Here is a 27,170-nt window from a genome sequence, read left to right as displayed (position 1 = left end):
AATAGTAGCACAATTTCATCGCAGATTTGGTAAGTTTTGTGGTGTTAATACACATGTGAGAAAAGTGTTAGACATAACATAAAAGGTAAAAGGGTACACATATTAAAAACAATATACCAAAGGATTGAGAAGGGGCTGACATTGAAGGTGAAATTTTGTACAAAATGTTGATTGTCATCGTATCAACATATCATTTTTATATCATTGAGGTGCATGCATTTAAAATCACAATTACAATGAATTTGTACAGAATTTTTTGAACAGTTAGTATGTGTTATTAGAGTTTAAGTGTAGGTGATTGTATGGCCAGATCGTCACATTGAAAATGATGTTACATTGCACATCAATACATACAGGACAATCACTCAACATCACATTCACAAGCACATCAAAACATGCATTCATGAAATTTGACAATAGTTAGGCCACGCAACAGATTTGACCCCACAGCACGAGAAGACGTTAACAATGAGAGTAAAATGGAAAGTTAGTCATGAAGTGACCGGTGAAAGGATTTGACGGACATCAAACCAAAGAGCAGAGAGGATGGGGAATGGAGGTAGTAGCAGAAATCACAGGTGACAAATATGGTGACCGGTGCCGTGAATGATCGATGGAAGCAGGGGATAGAATGAAAACAAAAACATTGAGGTGGATTTAACAACAACACAATAATACTTGTTAGAATTAAGTACAGAATCCTCACTGAGCACCTCTGCCTAAACACAAAAAGTTATAAATAAACAATATATAAAATGTATTTAAAAGCATATATAATGGCTAAATATTGTACCAGCTACAAGCAGCAATACATGTCTCAGAATCATATCTTCTCTCACATCATATATGTAATTTATATCATGCTATATACAATGGACTTTCATGGAAGTGATAAGGTGTCCAAATCAACAAGAGTGTGGTGGTGGGAAACATGAATGGCATACCACAATATTTGATTTTAAAAAGATATACTGTAAAGCACAAAATAATTGCGGCATGGAATTTTCGCTAATAGGAGCCGACGGCCTTTTTCGAGGCATAAAATTTTCACAAATTGTCACCGGCATTCAATGCACATAGTGCAAACAAGAACTTTCATGTGCATCTTAATTTCACGAATCTTGGTTCTCACGAAATTCACAAAATTAAAATGCACATGAACATTTCTGGTTTTGCAGTAATGTAAATAAATACTATTGTGAGAAAACATTGCTGCATTGCACAGAGTAACAAGCCAGCTACTTTCAAACTACCTGTATACATTTAATACTGTGATTACAGCAGGGGCTAAGCCATTCTATTGTTATTCTAAAAATCAAATTTTTACTATAAAATCAATTGACACAAGCATTGACATGAGAGGAGAGATTTCTTCACACTCACATTTTCAAATTCATGGTTTTTCACTTTTTATGAAGTTTGATATATTTTGGGTCTCTCCACACGTTACATATTTCATTTTAAATTCTACGGTACACTAGCATTTAGCAAGGTAACGTCAACACATTATATTCTCTACTGAACTGCTGCAACACAAATATAAGGTTATGAAACATATCAATGACTTATGGTAAATTAACTTAACATTCATATTAAGTATTTTCTTGAGAGCAAAGTGTGAGATTGGCATTGTGAGGTTGATAAACATCTGACAATTTAACAAATATTACTTGTTTCATGATACAATTTATTCTGTCTCTATATAGCTTTGACCACTCTCATGTTCACAAGAAATCGGTGAGATTATCACTATGTAACATAAATTGCCAAGTACTTATCACAATCTTCTCAATAATATACATGTGGATGGGACAACTCACAAGATGAATGCATGCACAATGCAGTGGAGCAACGATGCCAAATATGACACATGGTGCAGCCTTATACAATGGTCTCAAAATAATTTGTCACTTTTGTTTTGTTTTCTTTTTTTTTTGAACGTGCAGGTGCCAGCAACTAAACATTGCACCCCATCCAGACCCCCCTCACAATTTTCATGCTTTCATGCATATTGAACACTTTTCATGATGTACATTTTCTCAAATAAAGTCTTCAAAAAATCATATTGACGTATTGGCTCTGATGGGATATAAAGGTTTTTTTTAAAAAACATGTCTGTTTGCTCCCCTTCTGGTTGACATAAAACACATATCTTGGCTCAAATGCGGCCACCAAGTTTGGAATTTGTATCAGACGTACTTCACTGACAAACTGACCATGGTTCATTAAGCGCTTTTCTTACATAATAATTAATTACTTAAACAGTACAGGCACGTCTCTTACGGACAAGTTTTCTCAGCATTCAAAGAAAAGAAAAGATAAATGCACAATATTAGACGTTGCTGACATTTCCATTACTCCACAATTTTGCCTAGACTCCAAGATATAGGGTTTAATCGATAAAAGCACTGCCATTCTTTAATATACAGCTTAATGGCTAGATATATGTATCCCGTTGACAGATGTAATCACTCATAAATGTATTACACTTTTGACAGGTTTTGTGGTCTGTTGGCTGCCAGTATGACATCGAGTCATATCAATGGAAATACATGTAACCATGCAGTAACGCTCTCCAAATATTTGACGATGTCCACGGTTTGGTTGTTAAGTTATTCCAAGCCAAAACCCATGCCTGTAAATGGGAATTTGTACATATAGCAATATCTATAATAACAAGGAGTTCTACTATCTAAGTTTCTTTCAATTCTTTACATCAGTTTCTTTGTAGTTTTGAGCATTGTCAGCAAACTTATACTCAAGCTGAGGAGACTTGTCCATAAAGCATTACCTTAGGAATCAGTTCGTAATTAAAAATGTATGTGGACACAAACCTGCTTCAATTATCAAAATCAAGTTGGGCATGTTAAAAAAGTTCAGAATGCGGGAAATCATGAACTTGTTACATATGAAATGCAGTTGAAACAATACATGTATCACATGATACGCTTCAAGAATGGCGATAGAGACGGATCACATCTAGAGACATGTGAGAGTTAATAAGATTGATACTGGAAAAGGTTGGCTGGAGTAATCAATGTGTAATGAAGAAAGACGAAACAACAGATCGATCGTTAACAAGAAGGTATGGGTGGACAACCACCCTAGGTCCAACCTGCTTCATTACTGGGGCCATAGAGAGCAGGTCAATAAAAGAACATCAGCTACATGTCATGGAAACATTGATCTGTTTTGAAGGCATAGCTCGTCTTGGCCACTGCTTCAAATAAAACATAATGTATAAATATCTTCAATATAAAAGCACTCTGTCATAAATGTTATTTACAGTGTAGTTGTTGTGTTTTAATTTTGCAGCAATTGATTTGCATTCATCAGGCTGCAGAGCATGGCAGTATCATCATGCTTATATTCACCTGGCAATGTATACTTTCTTATTTGCTGGAAAATGGTTGTCAACTTTTGACAAGCCCATGGAAAGGCGAGATGGGTTGTGGGTATTCAAAAGAAGAAGAAAAAAAAGGGGGAATGAGATTTGGGAGAGGAAAAGGAACGAAGCTCTCACCTTGTAGACCGGCATACAGATGCCATCGATAAAGCCCACCTGCATCTTGGGGAGCTCGTCTTTCTTCTTGCGGTCCATCATTGCCTGGGGACAGGTCAATCAGATGGGGTACATTTTATGCCATTTGCCTCGTCTATGCTCCTTGGCGGCTCTCTACCGCAGACGTGTCCCTCACTGAGAAAACACCTTTTAAAGATCATCCCACGTATCTGGATCATACCCTGACATTTTCAAGACAAACATATTTCCTTCCGAGTCTTCTAGCCGTACATGTATAGTTTATCAAATAGCACATGCTATTCATGCAGTACACACCTAACTCTCGGAAACAATAGTTTCAAAGTGGATTATATGCCCCAATATATGCTTTACATAAATATCACAAAATGATGCTTGCATTTGGTTAGAATTGTCTAATTAATGATGTATGTTTTCCACTTGCCTGTACTAGAAGTTTCAAATGTTTAGTGAAATACTCAAAAGGAATACAGACTCTGTCACTGAGATCTATCTGAGGTTTACCATACATGACTCCCTTCTTGTACAGATAAATGTCCTGCTGACTAGACTGAACCACTTATCTAAAATCATTTTCCATATGCTGAATTCAGAATGCCACTCGTTGGCACCAATAGACCAATAATGAGATCAATTCACTTCTCCCCCCCCCCCCATATATCCCCTCTCTCCATCTCCCTCACTCCCCCATCTACCAACACTCTCCAGCTCCCTCATTTCCCCCCATCTACCTCCTCTCTCCCTCTCCCTCCCCCCTCCCCCCCCCCCCAGCAATGCCCTTTCTCTGCCACCCCATCCCCTCCTCACCATCGGCTCCTCTTTGAGCTGCTCTCGCTCCATGTCGCCCTGCTCAAAGAACTCGCTGAAGACCAGCTCAGCCACTCTCTGCTGGATGCTCCAGGGCTTGGCAATCGCCGACACATCGCAGGCTGTCATCAGCATACCCCTGGAGGGGATGAAGGGAGGATGGGTGGGGAGAAATGCACAGACATGACTCTCTGCATTCATGGACAAGATGAAAATTCCACTGAATGTGATATCAAATGAGGCAGGTGAATCCATAGGGTGCAGAATGAGCATTAGCACTAGCTGTGTGATGACGGAGAATCAGAGAGCTGACATTTTCAAACTGGGCTTAATTTTTTTTCTCTCATTTTTCCTGGCTCTTCACACATGCACACTGTGGTTACTGCCCACCAAAACATCTGGACAGACACCCAAACAAAAGCTTCTACAAGCCAATACATCCTCTGCGAGGTTACCTCAACAAATCTCTCTTCTCCTCAGCCTCCCATGTGTTCTCCCCTTTCTCCACAAGCTTGAAGAAGTCACTCCTCTTCCTGCAAATAAAAGGGAAGGAAATAATTCAACCTGAAACAAAGAAGCATCCACGAGAAAAAGAGAGAGAGATAGAACAGGAAGCAATGCTTGCCTCCCAATTGATCCATCAACACTTTCAGTCATTCTCAATATCTTTGAATAGCATCAATGAATATATTGAATTCTGTTCAGATTCAAATAAGAATGGCACAAATTTAATGAAAAAGGTAAACATGTTAATGTATTTAAATTATTTACAGGGCATTCAGCAGATGCATTAGTCTGTGTCCAACAAGAAGAGGCATCTCATACATCATTTAAGGCTACTTCATTCAATAGGCTCCAAAAATTCTAATCAGATTTTAACGAAGCTACATTATAAAGTCTTTGATAGGAGTGACAATTTATAAGGACCATTGCTGTATTCTGTGAGGTTTAGCATAGAATTAGTCCTCATTAGTAACTTTAGATTGGAATGTAACTTAAACATGACTTTATTCATTTTGCTTGCTACTGTTTCTCAAAGAATGCCACCAAATACAAGAACAGCCTGTATTCATGTGGGTTTCACCACAAATGTGTATGTGTACAGTAGCTATAGATAATACATCAGCTGGCTTTTAATACCAAAGTAGGAGATAGAAAATACAGCATTTCAGACAGGACACTGCAAACATTATCTGCAACTCACATGAATTGCCTCCATTATGGGCATGAATGATTTGAACATTCTTTCAACAAATTGTAACTACTGAAAAACGAGGAATATTCACGTGCATTTTAATTTCACGAATTTTGCGAGCGCCAAGATTCGCGAAATTAAAATGCACGTGAAATTTCTTGTCTACACTATATGCATTGAACGCCAGTGGCATTTCGCGAAAATTTCATGCCACGAAAAAGGCCGTTGGCTCCAATTCGCGAAAATTTCGTTCCGCGAATATATCATGTTTTACAGTATTCTTCAGCAACATTCATTCACTCCCTAGTGTCATCACATGTGAAAATACTGCACATTTCAGTGAAAAACAAATCTGAGAAGGTTGTGCATATACTCAGAAATTAATTGAGATACAAGGACAAAAAAAAACATACCGCAACAACAGATATTTCTATTGCAGAGAGATACTAATTTTCTACATACAAGTACTTGCAGAGCATTGGAATGATATATTAACAAACATTTGTCTCTTTTTAAATGTATGTATTGTACAAAAGGTAGACTCACTGAAAGGATATGTGCAGAGATTCTGATCTGTAAGGGTGAAGGGCTCTTTCATTTTTTAAAATCTTTTTTATGTATAAGTGCATATGTTGTTTGTATGTGTGTGTCTATGTCACTATACTGTGTGTGTAAATGTGTATAATTCATGCTATCAACACATACATTATGCAAATCATGCTCTTGTCACAGCGTCTTTCATCCCATAAATTGTAAAATGAAATTGTTCAAACTAAATCTCACACTTTTGCTTTTAAACAATTCTGGTACTTTCCTATCCAAAAAAAAAAAAGAGCACAAAACTTCAAAATGATGTAAACTATTAATCAAGTAAAAGTGACAGTAAAAGAAATGAGAGCTGGGGCAAACAGATGAATGATGGACCTGCGGTGATAACACTTTCGGAGGTAAAATTTGTTCAAGTGTGACAGTAGACTGAGAGGGTTCTGTGCACTATATCTTGCTGCAAAGCATTACCGGTACATGGGAGGGGTGATTGTTCCTTCAAGGAGGTATAATTGTAAAAGTAAGACGGTTCAGACTCATCAGAAATGCACAGCAATTTCATCAGAATTCAGTACTTCCTATTTCTTGTCCCTTGGGCAATGAACAAAGGAATTCTTTTGCACTGCACTAAGAAAGGATTTTTCTCTTCTTTTTTCATTTCACTCTCTCCTTGACACACTGAAAGGCACCATAATACCCCTAAATCCCTTAGGACTCTGTGGGAATGCAGGGATTGCTGCAGAGGACTGCAAGTAGCGATAACTCCTCCACTTCTTCCTGTAAAGTCACAGGCATGTGGTTTTATGCAGACACTGGCTCAAGTTACAAAAACCCTCTGCTGCTCTCACTTGCATGTCCCCCGCACGGGACGCAGTGATGTCAGCATCATCCACCCATCTCACTCAATTGTACGCACCACTAGACACGCCAACTAGCCAGCCACAGATAAATCAGGGACGGCCGGTGTGACTCCCTTCAGAGTCAAAGGAAGTTGATCCATCGGGTGAGCATGAATATCGAAGGCAGACAAGCTGCAGCTACAAACTTGAAAAAAAAAAAAAGAAAAAAAACTCTGACTTTCTCCTTTTACCTTAATGCAAAAAGTCCCTATCCACTAATTGATTAGGTCAGCCCTTTCTCTTCTCAAACAGTGGCTAGTCTTTGTTCTTCATATTTGTTATGTGCTTGTAAAAATATCTGTAAATAAAACTGTATTATACTGTAAATAACACAGTCTGCAAGAATCTTCAGCTTACTGAAGGAGGCAGACATAAACAGAAGAAGAACAGATCTGAGAGGGCTTTTGAAATGGCAGCATTTTGTAGGCAGGGGTTATCCTACACGCCGGAAAACTTGAAAAGAAGGTGCACAACACTCACAGTTAACAAGAACTCTGTTAGCAGATATCCCTTATAGTGGCATAGCAAGGTGCTCTCAGGCAGAGAAGAAACAGACCGGTAACATGACATATAACATTGACGGTTTTGAAGCTGTGTAGACTTGCGACAGGCATACATGTATGTAAATTCACCGAGAGAAACTAAACCATGCAACAACATCATATAACCTCCACAACCTTTTACTGAAAGGGTGTAGAGATGCCTGGTTTGGATTGAAAAGGCTGCTAAGCTTTGGTTGAAGAAGATTACGGGGAGTAAGACAACTCCAAGAGTAATTGTGCCCTATCATCATTGCCCCCATCTGACAATGACCCTGACCCTTGGCCAAAATATTCAGTATGGCTGTCACCATAGAATTTAAAATAGTTTGATTACACCTACTTGGTACATATGGCAGTGATTAGATACAGTGCCACATTAAGAGGCATGGAGGTTCTTGCTATCATTAAACTTGTCACACATCTTGATTAGTCCATGGAAGAAGCGGGATACAGTGCACTCCCGTTACAACGAACACAGTTATAACGAAATTTCGTTATAACGAAGTAAAACTTCTGGTCCCAAAATTATCGCCATTAATGTCTATGGTACAAAATTCGCTTATAACGAACACGGTTATAGCGTTATTTTCGTTATAACGAAGTCTTTTCCGAGCCCCACGGACAAAGAAAAGCAAAAGAAATGTGCTCCGTTATAACGAAATGCAGATCGCTTTCGAAAATTCGTAGCGGAACAAGCATGGGCGAACGCTTCACATCACGGTGTGTTCGCTCCGTGTGTCACGCACAGTTTCCGTCAATTTTATGCTCTCTTTAATGTAATATCCAAATGAAATTTAAAAGGTACAGTGTATCATTCCTTTTAACATATCTGCACAGTGTAAGATGAGTATTCAACAAACAGAATATGATATATGCGTGGTTTCCTTGTTTTTTTATATGTACTTGTTCGTTTATAACGAAAGAAAACTGCCGGTCCCGAGCATTTCGTTATAACGGGAGTGCACTGTAGAGGCTGAACAAAAGGAGATTCAAACATTCAATGGACAAATGTAGTCATCATCTTTTGACACAATAATGTTGAAATCAAATAATATATTTTGTATTTGTATCTATTTACTCACACTCGGGGGATGGATAGCCCTATGACATATTTTTTTGTTCTGAAAACTCTAATCACTTCTAAGCGACTACGGTAGTTGGATAATGCAATTAGTTCAATATCATCGCTGGGGTGACAAGACCTTGTATCTGCAATTTTAGTGAAAATGACTTTTTTGGATTAATGGTCAGATAATCACTTAAGTGATGTCCTGTCCAAATCCTAGATGTCTTACCCCAAAAATGAAGCCACCACGGCATGTCACAGGAATGTCTATTCCATTGGATACCGTACTTTGGCTGCCATGTTTTTTGGCTCTCCTGAACATTTGACATTTTGTAGATACAAGGTCTTGTCGCCCCAGCAACGATATGTAAATGTTTGTTGTAGAAAGGGATACTCTCCAGTGTGCAACAATAACTATTATTTTCCAACAGCCTGTCCTGCAAATAGCACCCCAAAGTCGGACTTGGAAAGGAAAACAGGCCTAAACAAAACAAACCAAATTCTGGTGACACAATAATGTCAGGCAGGGCCTCACACTGGCATACTTCAAGATCTGGACAGAATGTAAACAAGATGTACCACACTATCAGCAATGAACTGTGTAGAAGCTAGCCTCCAGCAAAGAGTTTTGGGTATTATAACAAATGTCCAAATACACATTTTTTTTTTCTTTCTTTGCAATTTGGGTTACAAGAAAAATGCCAATCAAGGGATTCATATATGTGTTCAAAAATTATTTAACCTTTTGAAAAGCTTTATATCATTTCATGGCACAAAATATTCTTTTTTTGCTTGCCCTAGTACATTATCTTCTCGTTGGCTGAACATCGATGTACCAGTACATGCACACACGACACTCCTCTCAGTGTGAAGTATATGGTGCCCTTCGGAGGAAGTACGTTTTTCCATTTTGGCAGACTTTAGGATTTTAGTACCAGGAGACCAGAGTGATGGGGTACATTTTAGATTATTTAGAATCCACAATAGATAATGATGCCATATATCTCAGAATATTTCAGCAAGAGAAATACATGACAGTGCATATTAAACCACAAAGTTGTAAATCAGCGCATATAAACACAATATGCCAAACATCAGTATGTCTGCGTATTACATGGAAAATTCCACATCCACTCTGTTTTGTGCTTTCGACAGGATTTGGAACATGTGACAATAAACACTAATGGAAAATGAATTTGAGGAAAAAATGCATACGTGTAAAAAGTACAGCAGGAAGTGAACAGACTTAAATTATTTGTTATTAAATTACCAACATATAATATGTCTTCCCTCTTCGAAATCTAGAAACTCAAATGATATGAAGGCGGTTGATTTGTGATGCTGTCACAAATATTTCCAGCCTTAGGAGGGGATAGCCACATGGTAATACTTGTAGCTTGTGGCGAGCTGTGGAAGGTGACATATGAGCATCTTGATAGAAGGGTAAACAAAATAATCAACAGAACCAGGCAAGAAGACATACATCTGAGTGTCACAAGCAGACACGGTGCAGAGCGCCAGGTTTTTTGCGATGACACACACAGCCAAAACGATTGCTGCAGCGTGCTGTGACTTGTGTTTGCTTCTCCTTGCAAATTGTCTATTTGGCAACCATCTATCCAGGAACTGGTGTAGTTTTGTTGATTTAGTTACCACATTTGCATTGCGGAAAAATGATGGTTGCCTGTGTGTCCTTTGAATACTTGCCTGACCGATATCTGGTTGCCCAAGGCAATTGGGCAAGTGGGTTTATAGTGCCCTGCTATTAGTCATAGACCTGACTGGAACAGAAATTATACAACAGCAAAGCCACCAGGACTTACAGTCAATACCTTCTCTCTCTCTCTCTCTCTCTTGTTTAGTCTCGTTTGTCTATCAACCAGCTGTCCTGATATTTAAGAGAACCTCTAAAACACTGATGTAAAAAAAGGAATTACATACTGTATAGAAAGTATATTATTTTCTTATTTGCCTATCATTTTCTTTAGCTCATTTCGCACATTTCTATTCTTTTCCTCACTTCTATAGGCAAATTCAATCTGTAGGCTTCACAGTTTAATCCTCATTTCTCCTTGAAAGTCACCTTCCCCATACTCCACTCCACTCTACTGCCAGATCTTCCTCCGGCAAGGACATGATATGTTGCTTATAACACCATCTCATCTGATGTAGACATTTCCCACATTAGAAACAAATCTCGGTGTCAGCCGCAACTGATCCTGGCGAAGTTGCCATTCAGCTCCATGGCAACCGCATCTCCCCGCACACCTCTCTTCCGCCGAAAAATCCCCACAAAGGCACATTGTAAAATTAATGAATAACTAACTAGAGCTGCGTGCGACAAGATCATCTCAGCATCTGCTGGAGTTTGTCATTACACACATGCTGACTGGATCAGTGGGGGGGGGGGGGGGGGGGGGGGTAATGGCATCTTGCTCAGACTCCATAAAGTCCAAGTGGATGTGCCCTTCAGCTTCCTCCATTCAGCCATAAAACAGCCTTCTTACTGCATCAGATGCTAACTACTCCTGCTTTGAATCATTTACACCTTGTGGCACAGCAAGAGTGAAGCAGTAAACACAAAAGATGCAGAGCAAGCACGCTGAGACGCGAACAAAGGATCTTTAAATATGGTATATTTTCCACGACTGTTTTTTTTTTCTCTTGAAAGCACAGATCTGACATGCATGCACAAACACAAAAAAAACTACAATACAGACAGACAGACAGACAGACACACACACACACACACACACACACACACACACACACACACACACACACACACACACACACTATCACTCATAACACATGGCTTAAAAACTTTCTCTTGCATTCACCGTGAAGAAAGAATACTTTACCCTGCCCACTTCCAAAAACACTTCACAAAGGAATAGGGCAAAGCTGAAGGAAAATGTTTGTTAGGTTGGTTGGGTTTTTTTTGCTCTCACTCTCATTTTCTCGATGAACGACTAAGAGTTGTAATAACTCCCACTTGGAAAATGCATGGTCATTCCAAAATTATTGCCACTAGAAGGGATACAAAATAATGTGGGGCTGTGCATACTCCAAAGCAATTAGAGAGAAAGATATGCTTGAACGTATGTTTTCCTCAGTAAAACACTCCTGAGAAAATATCAAATGTCTTCAAATGCTTTGCTGTTCAGACGATCTTCACTCGAACGAAATGAGGAAACAAGAGACATGAGTTGGCCCACGGTAAGATTATGTTTTTTTGTTTTGTTTTTGATGTGGTGATTGCTGAATGAGATGATGGGCCCTTGAAATCGAGAGGATTTGGCTCATGTTGGATGAATGAAGCATCCATCATCTTCTGGTCAGGTGTCTGACGAGAAGAGATAATTAGATTTGCCTTCTGAGATGTTGAGTGTCTTCACAGTTGTGAGAATGAATGGGAAAAGGATATGTTGGAAGTTGTGAAGCGCTTTCCCAGAACCACCTTAGAGATGCTAAAAGTACACATGTCCTACAGCAGTGCTCAATATCAATCAAACCGTGAGCATAGGTCTCTCATTTGACATCCTCAAAAGGAGATGAGCAAAGTATGCCAATGTGTGGACATATGTTACACACTACAGTAACAGACTTCTGGCAAAACATGTGCCATGAAACTTGAGCTTTATCACTATCAACAGTCATGACGACAAAAACAAACTAAAAAACAAACAAACAAACAAACAAACAAACAAACAAACAAACAAACAAACAAAGCCTGAAAGAGCCTCAAACTGCAGCACATAATTATCTCAGTACCAGTAATCATACAGCATATGATAATGAACATACAACCCAACTGATATAACCTTCATACATAGCAGTCTCAAATGCAAGTAAAAGTAAAAACTATGTTTTGATTATTCTTCTATTGTTCTAGGACTCTTTGATCACAAACCATTTTCACATTCTTTATGCAATAAGCAAACAAAGAATGAATTTAAGGAAAAAAATCTAAAAGGACATGTAGTATTGGCGTTACCATCTACCTATTGGTATGAATTATTATCTGATTTTGGTATGAGAAGTAAATACCTCTATGGATTTTGACATGTGGTTAGGTCTTTTCCCTCCTGTGGAATATGGCAAGGTTTGAAATGATTGTTTCTCCTTCCAATGTTTTAATCTTTTCCAAAGCATTGAGACAGAAGAAGTTATGGATCATCTTTTCAGATGAAATATGGGAGTAAACAACTCCAATTATCCAAATTTTCATGAGTTTCCCACCTAACTGCATGAGGATGCGACAAAAATTTGAAACACATACTACAGTTGTACAAATTACTTGCAGAAAACATACAGTATCTACCGTATCAGCACTGTCAAAATCCTCCTGCCTCACATATTTGTTTTCAAAGGTTGCCCTCCTACAGCAAAGTTTTTCTGTTCTTTCAACACCCAAGCAGCATGCCATAACTGCCCCCCCCCCCCCCCATCCCCTTCCCAAACCATAAGAAGGATGGAAGTAGTATTGGAAAGCCAACTCACTTGAAGTAGATGGCTAAATCTGTTGACAGGATGGCGCTCTCAAGGATCCTGATGGCCTCGCGATAGTCCTCCGGCGACAGAAACTCAAAGATGTTGTTGCCCTGGACAGATTTTATCAATGGAGAGAAGGACATACTGACATCAATACAAAATAAGAAAACTAGAAACAAAAACATACAAATACATTGCATTCAAGCCCATACATTACAATGTAAGGCCAAGCGATTTCAAATGACAGCTTCTCGAAGAGACGACATTGCCCTGGGCAGATTTTATCATGGCAGAGAAGAGGAGGGACGCATACATCAATTTCACCAAGACACACAAACAGACCCAAATGAGAATGAAAAATTAGAACAAGTATGAATGTAACTTGTCAAGTCCTGTTCATTCAAATATAAGGCTAAATTATTTCTGGGGCAAATAGCTACATAAATCTTGATATGACCATTCTTGCTCATTTGATTTCAAGACACTCATTAATCAAAAAAGATGCTCCTTTTTTTTTTTTTGCATTTGGTACCAGAAACCTAGCATGCAGACAAATCTGCTGAAGATGTTAACAGAGTCAGCATATCAAATGAAAGAGAAGGGTTTGGAACACAAATAGGCTGCTACAGGGTATCTTCCATAATGTGACAACCATGTTTAATGAGAATGTGTGAAAGAAACATCTGTGGGTCTTGTGGGATTCATTTCAGTACACATATTACTTCATTTAGGCTTATAGGGCTCCAATGTAATACATTCTCAACTGGACAGTCATACATTCCAGCATAAAGCTAATGAGTGTGTGTTTGCTTGATTTACCATGACTTACATGTATGTATACAAATCACTATTAGCTCTAATATGCCTACACACATTATATCAACCAAAATATGCTACAGCAGCATCCCTACATTTTCCATTTTGGGTTTTTTCCCTTCAACATTGTAATTTAAAGTTGTCCGTCCGTCCGTCCTATCACACATTGTCAAGATTGTTAGGTCAACTATCTCAATCAAAACATCAATGTTTCAAAATAATTACAGCACTTTTAATTCCTTGATTAGCTACATCCTAATATCATAGCATAGGTGTTGAGATCACCACTCCTCGTTACTTTCAGTAATATCTATTCATCTCCACGCTATGTGGTTTCCAAGTATGCACGATTTCAGACTTTGACCTTGGCCTCTCTGCCTCATCAGTTTTTACCACATCTAATTAGGACTTTTCCATTCATGGAGGTGTTGCATTTGGTACAATAGAGCCCCATACTTTGGAAGTTGTTAATAATTAGTGAAATACCAAATGAGACCTTGCCATTGACATCCAGCCTTCATCACAGTCCTTCCACACTGATTACTTCATTAATTTGTTACACTTCAAGCTGGCATTGCATCTGACACATATCTGCCAAATCACTGCATATTTAAGATAATACAGACGGACAAACAGCTAAACAAACAACATAGGAATATAGTAAATCAAAAAGATTTTCAAAGTACTTGGAAAAATGTCATAAATATAAAACAAAAATGATAACTCAATATATTTCTCTCCACTTATTGCTCATTGTACTACTATAAATGCAAATTGATGATCAACTCTTTGGAAGAATTTGTTAGGAAGATATACTGTAAAACATGATATTTTCGGCAGAATGAAATTTTTGCGAATTGGAGCCGACGGCCTTCTCTGCGGCATTAAATTTTTGCAAGTTGCCTCTCACATTCAGTGCGTATAGTATACACAAGAACTTTTACGGGCATTTTAATTTTGCGAATCTTGGCCCTCACAAACTTCGCGAAACTAAAATGGCACGCGAACATTCCTCGTTTTACAGTATTCTGTGTTATTGATTTTCTTTTTGGGGGGTTCTCCTACTATAACACAAGCCTACCTACCCACACACACACACACACACATTCATTCATACATACCCACATGTACAATCTTACACACATTGATCTCTTGGGTATACCATTCTTTTGCTCATTCTATCTCGTGTATCCCACATGTTGATATCCTGTGTAGCCCCCCCCCCCCCCCCCCCCCCCCCCCCCACACACAGTGGATGGAATAAAACCATTGATTGTGCAATATGATACCTTGCACCCTACAAAGCAGCCTGTGTAATGAGATGCATGTATGTGCACACACACACAAACACACACACACACACACACATATTATCCTCCTAGGAGAGATCAGAGTGGGGAGAAAGCACTTAAAGCATGGTTGACTCCATCAGACACGATATAAAGAAGATACAAAATGAAATGAAGGAAGACCCTCATGGAACAGATCCAGTTTTAGATGAGAGATTAATTCAGTTCACATCATGCTTAGATACTCAGGCATGAGCAAGAGCAAATAGCATTTACACAGGAAACATGCATCCAACACTTTCTTTTATTTGGTTTTCACAACTGCGAATTGGGAAGCTGGAAGGAAGTACTCTTACAGTATAATTATTCATCAGTGCTGTCATGAAGAGTTAATTTTGAGACCATTTACCATTATATCAGCGCACTCAAGTTTTGCTTCAAGGAACAGATTTTGTTTCTCTCAACATGGTTTCTAACAAAAACAAGAAGGATTTTGTAAGATCTCGATCTCTCTCTCATAAGAAAAAAAAAAATGGGTAAACGCAGCACGAAATCTTGAAGCCCATATTACAAAGAACAGGTGAAATGACCGAGTGCCATCAAGAAGATGGGGCACAGCTATCAAAGGTCAGCATGGGGAAGGAACGAGGACTTGAGCACAAACAACAGACTGAAGAGGAATCGGTGACCCACAGAATGGTGTCAATTGAGCTCCCGACTGTTGAGTTAGGTTGCAACTGAAGGGCTCCCAAGACAGCACCAATTCTGCAGAAAACACACACTTACGACACCCTCCTTCCATGAAATCAGTCAATGTGTCACAAACACCAAGTGGGGGGATGATGAGTGGAGGAGAAAGTAAGGGAAGAGAGGAGCGGAAGAAAATGAGAGAGAAAAGTAGAGCACACACCACACACGCATGGCTTTTAGAGACAGACATGGCGGCAGGTGGTTATGATGACGATGACGATGACAATGATGATAATGATAGTAACTAGAAATGTCGCTACAGAGACTGGTTATACCCCCCGCCAAACAACATTTCATAAGCTTTGGTCAAAACAACATTTCATAAGCTTTGGTCAAAAAACTGAGGAAGTAGTTAAATCTGCAAGATCTTTCCTTGATCTTCTGCCATTAATATGCCGTTACCATGGCAACGTACTTTCGGGTACTGTCGAAAAATGCGTCTTCCACATCTACAACCAAAGGCACACATCTGTACCAAGTTTCATGGAAATTGGGCAAAAACTGAGGAAGTAGTTTGCAACACAAAATTTTCCATCATTTTGGCTCATAATATGTGAGCTGTTACCATGGCAACATACTTTTTGTCACTGTCAAGAAATGTGTCATGCTGACCTAAATCCTAAGACAAACATTCAATATGAATTTTATGAGAATTGGAAGAACACTGATGAAGCAGTTTTGCCATGAAGCATTTGCCCTATATTTTACCAATAACATGCTGTTACCATGGCAACGCACTTTTTGCCACTGCGGAAATATGTGTCTTGCACATTAACATATTCAGATGAACATCTGTACCTAATTTCATAAAAATTGATCAAAAACTGTGGGAGGAGTTCGTGACGCAAGATTTGTACCCATTTTTGCCCATAATATGCCATTACCATGGCAACGTACTTTTGGGTACTGTCAAAAATACGTCTTGCACATCTACAACCCAAGGCACACATCTGTGCCAAGTTTTATGGGAATCGGTTGAAAACTGAGGAAGTAGTTCGCGACGCAAGATTTGCAACGGACCGACCGCCCGACCGACCGCCCGACCGCCCGACCGTCCGCTGATTCCTATATACCCCCTTCAAACTTCGTTTGGCGGGGGTATAATAACAAAAATAATATTAACAATAAGAATTATAATTACTATAACAATAATAACAATGATAATAATAAAAGTAATAATAATAATAATAACAATAATGATACTAATAATTATGAGAAGAGGAAGAGGAAGAAGAAGAAGACGACGAAGAAGAAAGCAAGGAACAATAACAACAACAACAACAATGCTGGCGTCTCTTAAATCAGTACAGCTTCTTCATCACTGGCACCTCACTTCAAGAGGGCCCTGTCACTTTTGATATCTTGCTGGGTATAGCAAGCAATATGACACAAAACACATGACGACAGACATCTTAGTGACAGAGAGTGGAAAGAGTGTGAGACACAATGTAACTGCAGTATCTAAAATCAAACAAACAAGTAGACGCATTGCCATAATGGATTAATCTAACATATATGTAGCAATAACAGTATCTCGAAAGACTTTTAGAAACTCAATTAATCAATCTGAGAGTAGAATTGTTTAAAAGCACAAAAGAGAAACGCACTGACACATCTCAATCATGGGAAGACACACATGTATAAATCAATACAAATGCGATAGGTGAGCGTACATGCAATGTGGTAGCGTCTTAATGTTTGGTAGGATGGGATGGTAGGATGGGGAGATGTCACAAATTGATGGGGGGGGGGGGGGAATAGTGAGAAATCTGAGCAGAACGGAGCTGCAGACAGATGGGACGGATGAATATATACATCCGGCAACTCTATCGAGAACAGGGGATTACCGCGATGACGATAGAGGGGATAAGACTTTGCTGCCTATGGATGATTTCAGCATCAGCGGCAGTCTCCCTCATCCACAAGAACTCGCAGACTGAAATCTGCCGATGGCACCACTTCTTGTCATCAGCAAGACCTCAGAGACGTCGCCATTACATAAACAATCATCATTACACCTCATCTTTCTAACCCAGGATAATCTCTGTCTCTCTCTGTCTCTCTCTCTCTTTCTTAGTCCCATTCCTTTTTTCCTCTCTCCCTCTTATGATTGCTTTTCACAAGCACAGGTCATGGCTTCCACATCATTTATTTATAATGCTTAAATGAGAAATAACTTCCCTATTACATTGCTTGGCTTAAATCTATAGTTCTCTACTCTTTTTTTTTTTAAGATTTAACCCTAATCTCCAGAGAGCTTTCCCCTTAAGCAGTTATCAAAGCAAAACTATACAGACAATAATTGAGAATGTTGTCAATGGGGATGATGATGCAGATGGCGATGCAGATGGTAAGATAAAGAGAAATCAAATATTATATACATTTTTAAGATAAAAGCACAGCAACTATGGAACTCTAGCTCATCAACACATCGTAGCATTGAAGTAAAAGTTTGGTAATCTTTCACAAATGGGATAACTGTTTGCAAGTCAAGCAGTTATACATGCTACGGTGATTTTCACTACTTCCTGATGTAATTTAAAACAAATGAAATAACTACATTCATTTTTAATAATTACTATCAAACAGCACAAAATGCTTGTGATTCTTTAATGGCACATCCATACATCACATGGTCAAAGACTGGATACAGTCCATACTTTTCTGATATGAAATGTGACTTCAAAACTTCACAATGGTGAATGTAGAGGCATCTCTGTGAGCAAATCGTTTCTCAAGTTAATGAGAATGAGCAGTCCTGAGTGATCCGATGGGGAGGGCTTCAGGGAAACAGAAAGAGGCAGAGGAGCCGCGGGGGAGGGGGAGGGGGGATGTATAGGAGGAGGGGTCACGAAAAGGAAACATAGAGATGGGGGCGGGATGAGAGCAAGAGAAGACTACTTGGGCGCTCATGGATGACCTTATTGAATTATTGCACGACAATTTGGGGCTAAATTGAATTTGCGCAAATTTACACTTTTAAAGCCCAGGGGTAAAACGGAGTCCACTGGCAATCAGGAGTGCATGGGATGGACTGCGTAAAGCGACATCAGCTGCGTGACCAGATCACCCTGGCTTTGATGTCTTACTCTGCACACTCAGCGTAGGAGCATGCTCAGTATACGGATCGTGCATAAAGACCAGATAGGAGGAATTCCATGTACCAGAAATGATATTGGCTTTACTGACTTTATGCTATTGGGATTTGCAGAGTAACAAAAGATTGTCATAGAAACAAGCTAACTCAATGATGGATAATTCATGGTAACAACAAATTTACCTCACATGGTGGCCATAAACCTGTCAGGCTAATTACACAAGTGGTTAAGTTTCAGGACCACAAGCACTGTAATTATCAAAATGAAATCCTCAGATGATAGAGGAGGGCAATTCACAGGTAGTTCAACCCTTGGCAGATAGCCAAATCAAATAGCCAAAGATACATGTAGCATGTTACTTTTCTTCCTGCATGTGGGTACGACGGGCTAAAACAAGAACATTTAAATACCGGAACTAACATCATTAAAATAATACTGTACAATATTACTGATGATTTTTTTTTTTTTAAAGCACACAGTATCATGATCTGCTTGATGAAATTCCTAAATATGACAGCAGAGCTACTAATAAGACAAACACACATCCATCATGAGCCACAAAGCGTGAATAAAGTCAACTAGCCTTACTTAATTCAAGAATGGTATTTGTGTTATAAGGTGACAAAACTGACGAATCTATAGACAGACTTGAAAAAAAAAAAGAAAGTCTGCATTTTCTCTTAATGGCCAAGAAATCAATCTTGAAGCACCAGTTTGGTGCTGTTCTTTGTAGATTTGAACCGACAGTTTGGTGTCAAAGCAAAGCCATTAGAATCTGCCTCAAGTCCTGAACCACAAACACCTTTGGTGTGGAATATTGATAACAGTCGAGGCAAATGTGCAAATGAGGCAAGGGGCCCAAATCAGGCCTCTATCAACCATGGTCTGCTGGGAAGTTAATGCGGCTTGACATTCACTCAAAACAGCCGGAAGGCAAAGAAAATATGAAGGGTTATAATCCTCAGAGTGAGTTTGCGGGGATATGTCGGGAATCCAATAGCCCTCTGGCAGGCATAACCCTTTACATTGCGATCAATGAAACTTTTTGTGTATTTACAATGCCAATGGAATGTAAATACTTACTTCTTTCTCTCTGCTGTAAATGTGTCATGGGGGGAGGGTGACCTGAGAAAGGTATACATGCTGTAAACTTTTACACTTATAAGGGGTTTATATATATGCTCCTACAACTGTTCAATCATTTCTGAAAAAGGGTGACTATGAATTATGCTTTTAATAGCATGAGTCATTTCAGCTTTGGAGTATTTGAGTTTTTAATAACTGCACACACGCATGAAAATATCATGTCTAGATCTATATGCACTTCTGTTTTAACCACATAACATTTCAACTACGATCAAGGACACATGCTATCTCAGGTTTGCTTTCATTTGCTCTCTCTATCCCTCTGTCTCCCCCTCTCCATGAACTCTTAAACAGATTATTGTTTCTTCTTTTCAAACAAAACTGGCTGATAAATGTATGTGTCCCCAAAAACAACAACAACAACAACAACAACAACAAACAAACAAACAAACAAACAAACAAACAAAAACTGAACTACAACAAACAAAAAAAACCAGGCCAGAAACAAATGATCCTCCTGACTGGTTCCCATCTTTTGGAAGAGTGTAAACCATGACAAAGCATCACTGCTACTTTTTTTATACCATTTTGACAAAAGACACGTTCTTTTGTCATAGTCCAAACTCTTTCATTAATTTTTTACTTTGCGAGATGAGAAAGTTCTGGCAGATCATTATGAAGTAGCACATGTTTATACACAAATTCACCAAAATAAAAGGGAAAAAGGGGGGGGGGGGTTTGATCCAATAGCCATCGAATTGCATTTTGGGTCTTGCCATCAGGCTCTCCGAATCTATCATTAGCAATTCCACACTCTACTTCGTTTCCCTCTCTTCCTCCTTCCCTCTACCTCTCTCTCACTTTCTACCCAGAGCTTGACAGCAGGCACCAAATGAAGTAATGGCTATACACGTTACTTTTTGTGTACTCTTACTGATCATAACCTTGTGATAGTTTTAATGCATAACAACAGTTTATAGCGTATACACCTAAGTAGGCTTTATATGCAAATCATGTTCTTCTCCGGAAACCAAAGATAGCTCGGTCACAGTAATGGTTCACATTTTTGTATATATATATATTTTTTTAATCACATAGGCATACCCAGCTTTTCTTATTTGGTACCATTACATCACCTGGTCTTATCTTCTGTCCATTCTCCGTTTCTTTTTCACAAACGCTGATTACTTGGGGCTTACAGCCAAACAAGCTAGCTTTCATGTAGGTCCCGTCATACTTCTCTTTGTTCAACCCCATTTTGATTTTGACAAGTTATCATTACAGTTGCTGTGTTATCAACATGTATATTGTTAGTTTTCTACATATTGTTTACAACGTAAAGGAACTTGTATTATTATTTCTGTTGTAATGTTCATAAATGAGAAGTATGAAAATTTTTAAAAAATGAATTGAATTGAATAAATTCATACGGCTAAAAAAAAAAAAGAAAGAAAGAATTTGGATGATAATCAGCACAGGCATGGACAGGACAGCAGGACACTATCTGCCACCTAAAGAAGCACAAGTGATGCACGTACTTTGATGTGGAGTTATTGGCATGCTGGGTGATAGGATAGAATGTATGATCATCATCAATGCTGAATGAGGACCATTACAGAAAAATCACTCCCTCAGGCATAATTTGCCTATTTTCAAACCATTTCAGGTGATTACTATAGCCATAATGTGAAGTATTCTTCTCACCAGAGGATGATCGAAGTAAATTATCTTAAGCACCACAATAGCTTGCTATAAGCACTTTCACATAATCGTACCTCAGCTAAGAAGACATTCCATGAGACAAAAATAATATCATATCTTAGCTGAATTCTCTCAACTTCCTTTCAAATTCCTCACAGCAAAGTACCCCTGAAGAATTCAAGTTTCAATAGCCACCCAAAAAAAGACAAAAAAGGAGGGGAAAAAAAACACGCAAGAAGTATTAAAACAAACAAGCACATGAAAAAACAAAACAAAAAACAAAAAACTCTTGCCATTTGTAGAAGAAATAATCAGCAGGGCATATTCCAACATCAATTTATCTACCTACAAAATACTTTATAAAATAATACATATTGACATCAGAATCTCTGCCATGTGTTACTCAGACTTTCCTCTGGTTAAGGAGGCAGTCATCCTACAGAGATGAAGCATAATCAGCGATTTTCTGCACAAACTGTTCACAAGGCTTTGCTTCCTTCCTATGGTTAATCAACCTGATTACCTTCTAGACACAGAATCTGGAGAGAAAAACAATGACGGGCAATCAAAGACAGACAGACAGACAGACAGACACAGATATAAACTCAAATACACACAAACGCACACATACACATATGCACACACATATACACACACACACACACACACATACACGTACACACACACACACACACACACATACACACACACACACACACACACACACACACACACACACACACACACACACACACATGGCCTTGGAAACACAAACAGGCATTGCAGAGTGACTGAGACCTTGGCATACATTCATCAGTTTACTGCTGAATTCCACGCACCGATAGACAGGGGGATGGTACAAGTGGAATGGAATGCTTTCCCTCCAAGCATGATGCAGTGCAGCCGAGATGAAGGTGAGGCTACACATTTTTAGTCATGCTTTCAGTATCGTAATGAGGTAAATGAACCCTGAAATCATGCACTCAGTAGCTCCTTCCCACAAGGTTGTACTGCCTTATGCTTCACTGGCTCTTGAAGGCAGGCACAATGACATGGAAAAAGAAAATCAATATCCTAACTTTCCACCTGCGTTAGATATGCAAAAGGGTGTAAATCATTTGTAAATTGATTAAAAAGAGGTAACTTTAAACATTTATTCAGGACTGCATTTTTTTTTCTTACTACTTCAGGATGTTCCCACACAAGGAGAAAAAAAAAAGCCCTTGATGAGAAATGGTAATCCTTCTCACAGGATCTGAATCTATTTGGGATTGGGGTGAAACCAGGCGGCAAATCTCAGAAATGGGCTAATCATCAGAGGGATGCAAATCTAGGGTGGCGCTGAGGGGCATTGCTTCGTGGGTTTGAAAAGTTGACCCTGATTACAAACCCCCAGGAGTAAGTTGATGCAACATACATTTTTGACAGCACAGTCTCTACAGACAGGCCAGACTCTTAAACATTTACCATTTCCCCCAAAAAGATACGACCAGCATACAATTTAACAAAAGCATAGTTAAACTTGATCGTGTAGAATGTTATTCAAATCTTTCTTCCCCTATTCTTATAAGCTCACTCCCTGCAAACGGAGCAAAACATCAGCATGATGACATTGTCGCAATTTTCTACACATAAATCCCAACAAAACAGCTCTGGGCACACTTTGTAGAGGTCTCCAGCTTACAACACAATAAATACTATGTGAAAACTCCTCCACCTCCTTTTTCCACACTCCCTTTCCGTAAGTAAACAGGTAGCGAAATTGCAATTTCCTTTGACTTTTGGCGATGAAAACGGGAATACTGCTGGCAGAGACATGTGAGACATCATGTGACTGCCATGCCGGTGGCAAAATTCTTGATATCACTACTGCAATACACTAAAAAAAAAGGACAAAAAAGAAAAGAAAGATTGTTGAGAAAGTGATTAGCTTTTCATAGTTTTTTTTCTTGATGTACTACCAGCAGGTGGAATGTTTGTTTTTGTTTCCTATGGAAGTCCACTCAAAGTTCATTTCAAACGTTTGTTCTCTCATGAGACAAAAAAACAAACAGTCAGAGCACACACGTTCTTTACATATCTGCCAGTTTCCTTTCACCAGATTAGTGACAGCAATTGCAAAGATATCTTTTAAAATGGTTTGAAGGGGCCAGTAACACTATACTGCCAAAAGAGGGGGAGGGGGAGGGGTGATGGAATGACGTATTTGACAAGAAAGCCATTCTCTTCAGATGGTCACAAGCATGCTACTATACCTTAACATTTTGAGATGGAGAAAAGGAGCCTGGGAATTATGAATATTTCTTGGCATTTTTTTCATGCCACTCACTTGACAATATACAATATACAACAAAGATTATGCTTACTGAATCCAAAAAATAAAACAGTCTACAAAAGACACAACAAAAACCACACACTTCAAGATACATGTAGCAACAGGATATCGTCTATGTGCAATAGCACTTTTTTCTCTCATTCTCCACATCATAGAACATTTGAAAACACAGACATATAGCATTACACAAGGCAACTTTCCAAACTCACCTCACTGTTCAAGATCATGATGCAGTGATCAAAGTGATGGTGCTCCATGGTTGAGGTGCCATACAACAGGGACAATGGGGAAGACGTCCTGTGAAAGAATGCAGCATATTATAAGTCTCTTGCTGAGAAGGAAGGACAATTCATCGACATGGGGAAAATTTCCATAGCAAAAATATCATATCATATGATTACACATACTGATGACATTCCTACTAAGAATCAATTCTGAAGGCTGGTTCAGATTACATCACATTACATAAACTCCACACAATGTGGAAAAAGGTACACTAAAATTTAAATGTCTAATTTTCTCATAAATCTTTTTTTTTTTTTTTAAGCACATATTGAGAATACTTTGACTCTTATGTTAAAGGGATGGTATTGTATTGGTGGAGATGAGGATTGGGCTTTTAACTTTTTGCAAGATCCCAAGAAACCACTTATGAAATGGTACAGAGCATACCATTCTAAGAGGAATTCAAAGTTTATTTGATGAAAATCGGTTTTGCAATGGCTGAGATGTCCAAAAACAAAGTAAAACCAAGTGAGCCTCATAAAAGGTGGGTCCCACCTTTTATTAGGATTGCTGTTTTGGATATTTCATCCATTTCAAAACCAATTTTCATCAAATAAAAGTTGAATTCCTCTTGGAATTACATGCTCTTTTATATTTCATAGGTTTCTCATCATTTCACCCAAAAATGTTGGAAACCTAAAGTTAGGTCTCAACCAAAACTATACGATCCCTTTAATGAGAGAAATATTGAAACAAAATTTCTTAATTCAAAAGAAGCTCAGTGTACTGATATCTTTGGACAACGTTTCCTCAAGATTTCTCTCTTCAATTTCCAATGAAGACAGGTTCTACTTCTGCTTTGCAGAACCAGACAAGCTTGATAAAAAGGGATACACACATGTGGCAAAGTCATGATGCAGGAACCAATCTAAAGGGCCATTCATCAAGGTGGCTGGATATTGCCCGGACATTATGGCTCAATTTGTGATGATTGAAATGTTCATACAGACAGAAAAGGGTTCACGACGTTTGAGATCACTGTGTGTCTGTGTGTGTATCCGTGTGTGCATGTGTGTGCACAAATTCATCTTTCTTTTTACAGTTTTTGTTACTTCGATATGTATGCTGTCAATATGTATTTAGTATATTTCATTTCATTTCCTTTCATATATTTTCATATATTTTCATATTCAACAAAGAGTATCAGTGTGGACAAAACATAGAATGATAAAAGCAATACATAAATTTTACATGTACATTGAAATATAATATAAACATGATAAATTGAGAAGGCTACAGATTCATGATATTTACTGCATAATGTTTGAGTTGTTTTTTAATTTAATATTATTGCACGTGTGTAATTGGGTATAGTGTGTGTACACGCATGTTTAAGGTCAATTTTGCAGATGTCCAGTATTTAAGGTGAACTGCCTTGGTACAATTGTGCAACACAAGAGACATATAGGATGCACCTTGTACTTGCAAGGCAACTGCTTTGAACTTTTTTTCATGCTCTATCTGAAAGATGATGAGTTTTCTTATGATTCCATGCATAAATGGAAACAGTCTGCTTCCGTTACAATTCAACATAAACATGCCAATTAAGCCAACAAGTGCAAGAGTATTTGAAAAATCATGCATTCTGTAAAAATTCTATTTTAAGCACAAACACTCTGGTTAAAATAAATAGAAATGTTAGAAGAATAAGTTCCTTGTGCAACAAAAGGATTCGATAGTTCTGCATGAAATATCATACAAATACTTTCAAAAGGAAAATAATACTGCACAGTGCACAAATAGAAGACTTCAACAACTTTCTGTTTCCATTCATTGGCACAATTATCAACAACACTCACTTCAAGACACTTTGACATATTCAAGAAAATATTGGCTGCATTCATCTTGTCATATAAGAGAATGTATAAATTGTGGGGGCTCCGTTTTATAATGCTCTTTCTTTCGACAATCTGCCACTTACACTAATTGCAGCCACCATGGCAAAAGGTATACATATTGGGATACCAATCAGCATAAAGCGCCTTTCTTGTTGGCCCGGCAGCTGCTATTATTGTATTGTAGAACAAATGAACATGTGCTGCAGGGGCTTCAGAAGCTGGGAACAATTCCTGTATTCTTGTTACACTTGAGAATTGGTATTGATCGGCATTTACATCTTCATTTAGTTGAATATTTTGCAACTTGCTTGTTTAACTACTTATTTTCACTGTGTGTAACTGTACTCATCTGCTTTTATTTTTTCCTTTTCTTTTTTGTTGGGGGGTGGAGGGGATAAGGAGAGTGAGGAATAGAAATAAACTGCACATTAATGTGAACCAGCTGTTTCTCTGTCTACATGTGAGAATGCACATCTCATGAATGTGAAATGGGAGACTCACTTGACTTGGAATGTGTTGTTGGTGCCTCGGTGATCCAGGTCATGACAGAGGCAGGCAACGATGAGGGCAAATATTTCCAGCTCTGTCATGACAGATCTCAGCTTCCCCGTCTAAAACATACAAACATACATGCAAACAAACAAACAAATTTAAAAATGCAAGTCGAACAACCCATCAGTTGCTGTTCATTACTCACAACGAGTAACTTTCATCTTATATAGGTATCAGCAAGTTGTAGTAGTAAGTTTCTGTCTACTACAACAAAGAATATATATTTTAAAGCTGCTGGACAAACACAGTTGATTGTATAAACAGGACACAGCTTGTCTCCTTAGACAAGATTCATACACTTAAGAGGCCGTCTGAAACAAACACACAAAC

General features: G+C 38.5%; 1 protein-coding gene across 9 annotated transcripts in view; it reads right to left on the bottom strand.

Annotated features, from left to right (window-relative positions):
- LOC139724336 (cGMP-specific 3',5'-cyclic phosphodiesterase-like) overlaps positions 1–27,170 on the bottom strand; it is a 178,622-nt gene that overhangs the window by 12,985 nt on the left and 138,467 nt on the right. For 5 of the 9 annotated variants that reach the window (XM_071635479.1, XM_071635480.1, XM_071635485.1 and 2 more), the window contains 6 exons: positions 26,790–26,899; positions 24,375–24,462; positions 13,100–13,200; positions 4,804–4,881; positions 4,349–4,487; positions 3,336–3,607 (listed from right to left, as the gene is read on the bottom strand). In XM_071635479.1, the coding sequence (XP_071491580.1) occupies positions 3,371–3,607; positions 4,349–4,487; positions 4,804–4,881; positions 13,100–13,200; positions 24,375–24,462; positions 26,790–26,899 (753 nt within the window). In that variant the 3' untranslated portion in view covers positions 3,336–3,370. Of the gene's footprint in view, positions 1–3,335; positions 3,608–4,348; positions 4,488–4,803; positions 4,882–13,099; positions 13,201–24,374; positions 24,463–26,789; positions 26,900–27,170 lie in introns of those variants that run through there. The other 4 variants (XM_071635482.1, XM_071635483.1, XM_071635481.1 and 1 more) reach the window with 1 other exon arrangement.

This window comes from Diadema antillarum, unplaced genomic scaffold (assembly GCF_040938485.1).
Source record: "Diadema antillarum isolate AM-2024a unplaced genomic scaffold, OU_Dant_1.0 scf00000211, whole genome shotgun sequence".
Classification (NCBI taxonomy): Eukaryota; Metazoa; Echinodermata; class Echinoidea; order Diadematoida; family Diadematidae; genus Diadema; species Diadema antillarum.
This window is presented reverse-complemented; position numbering and strand designations above follow the sequence as displayed.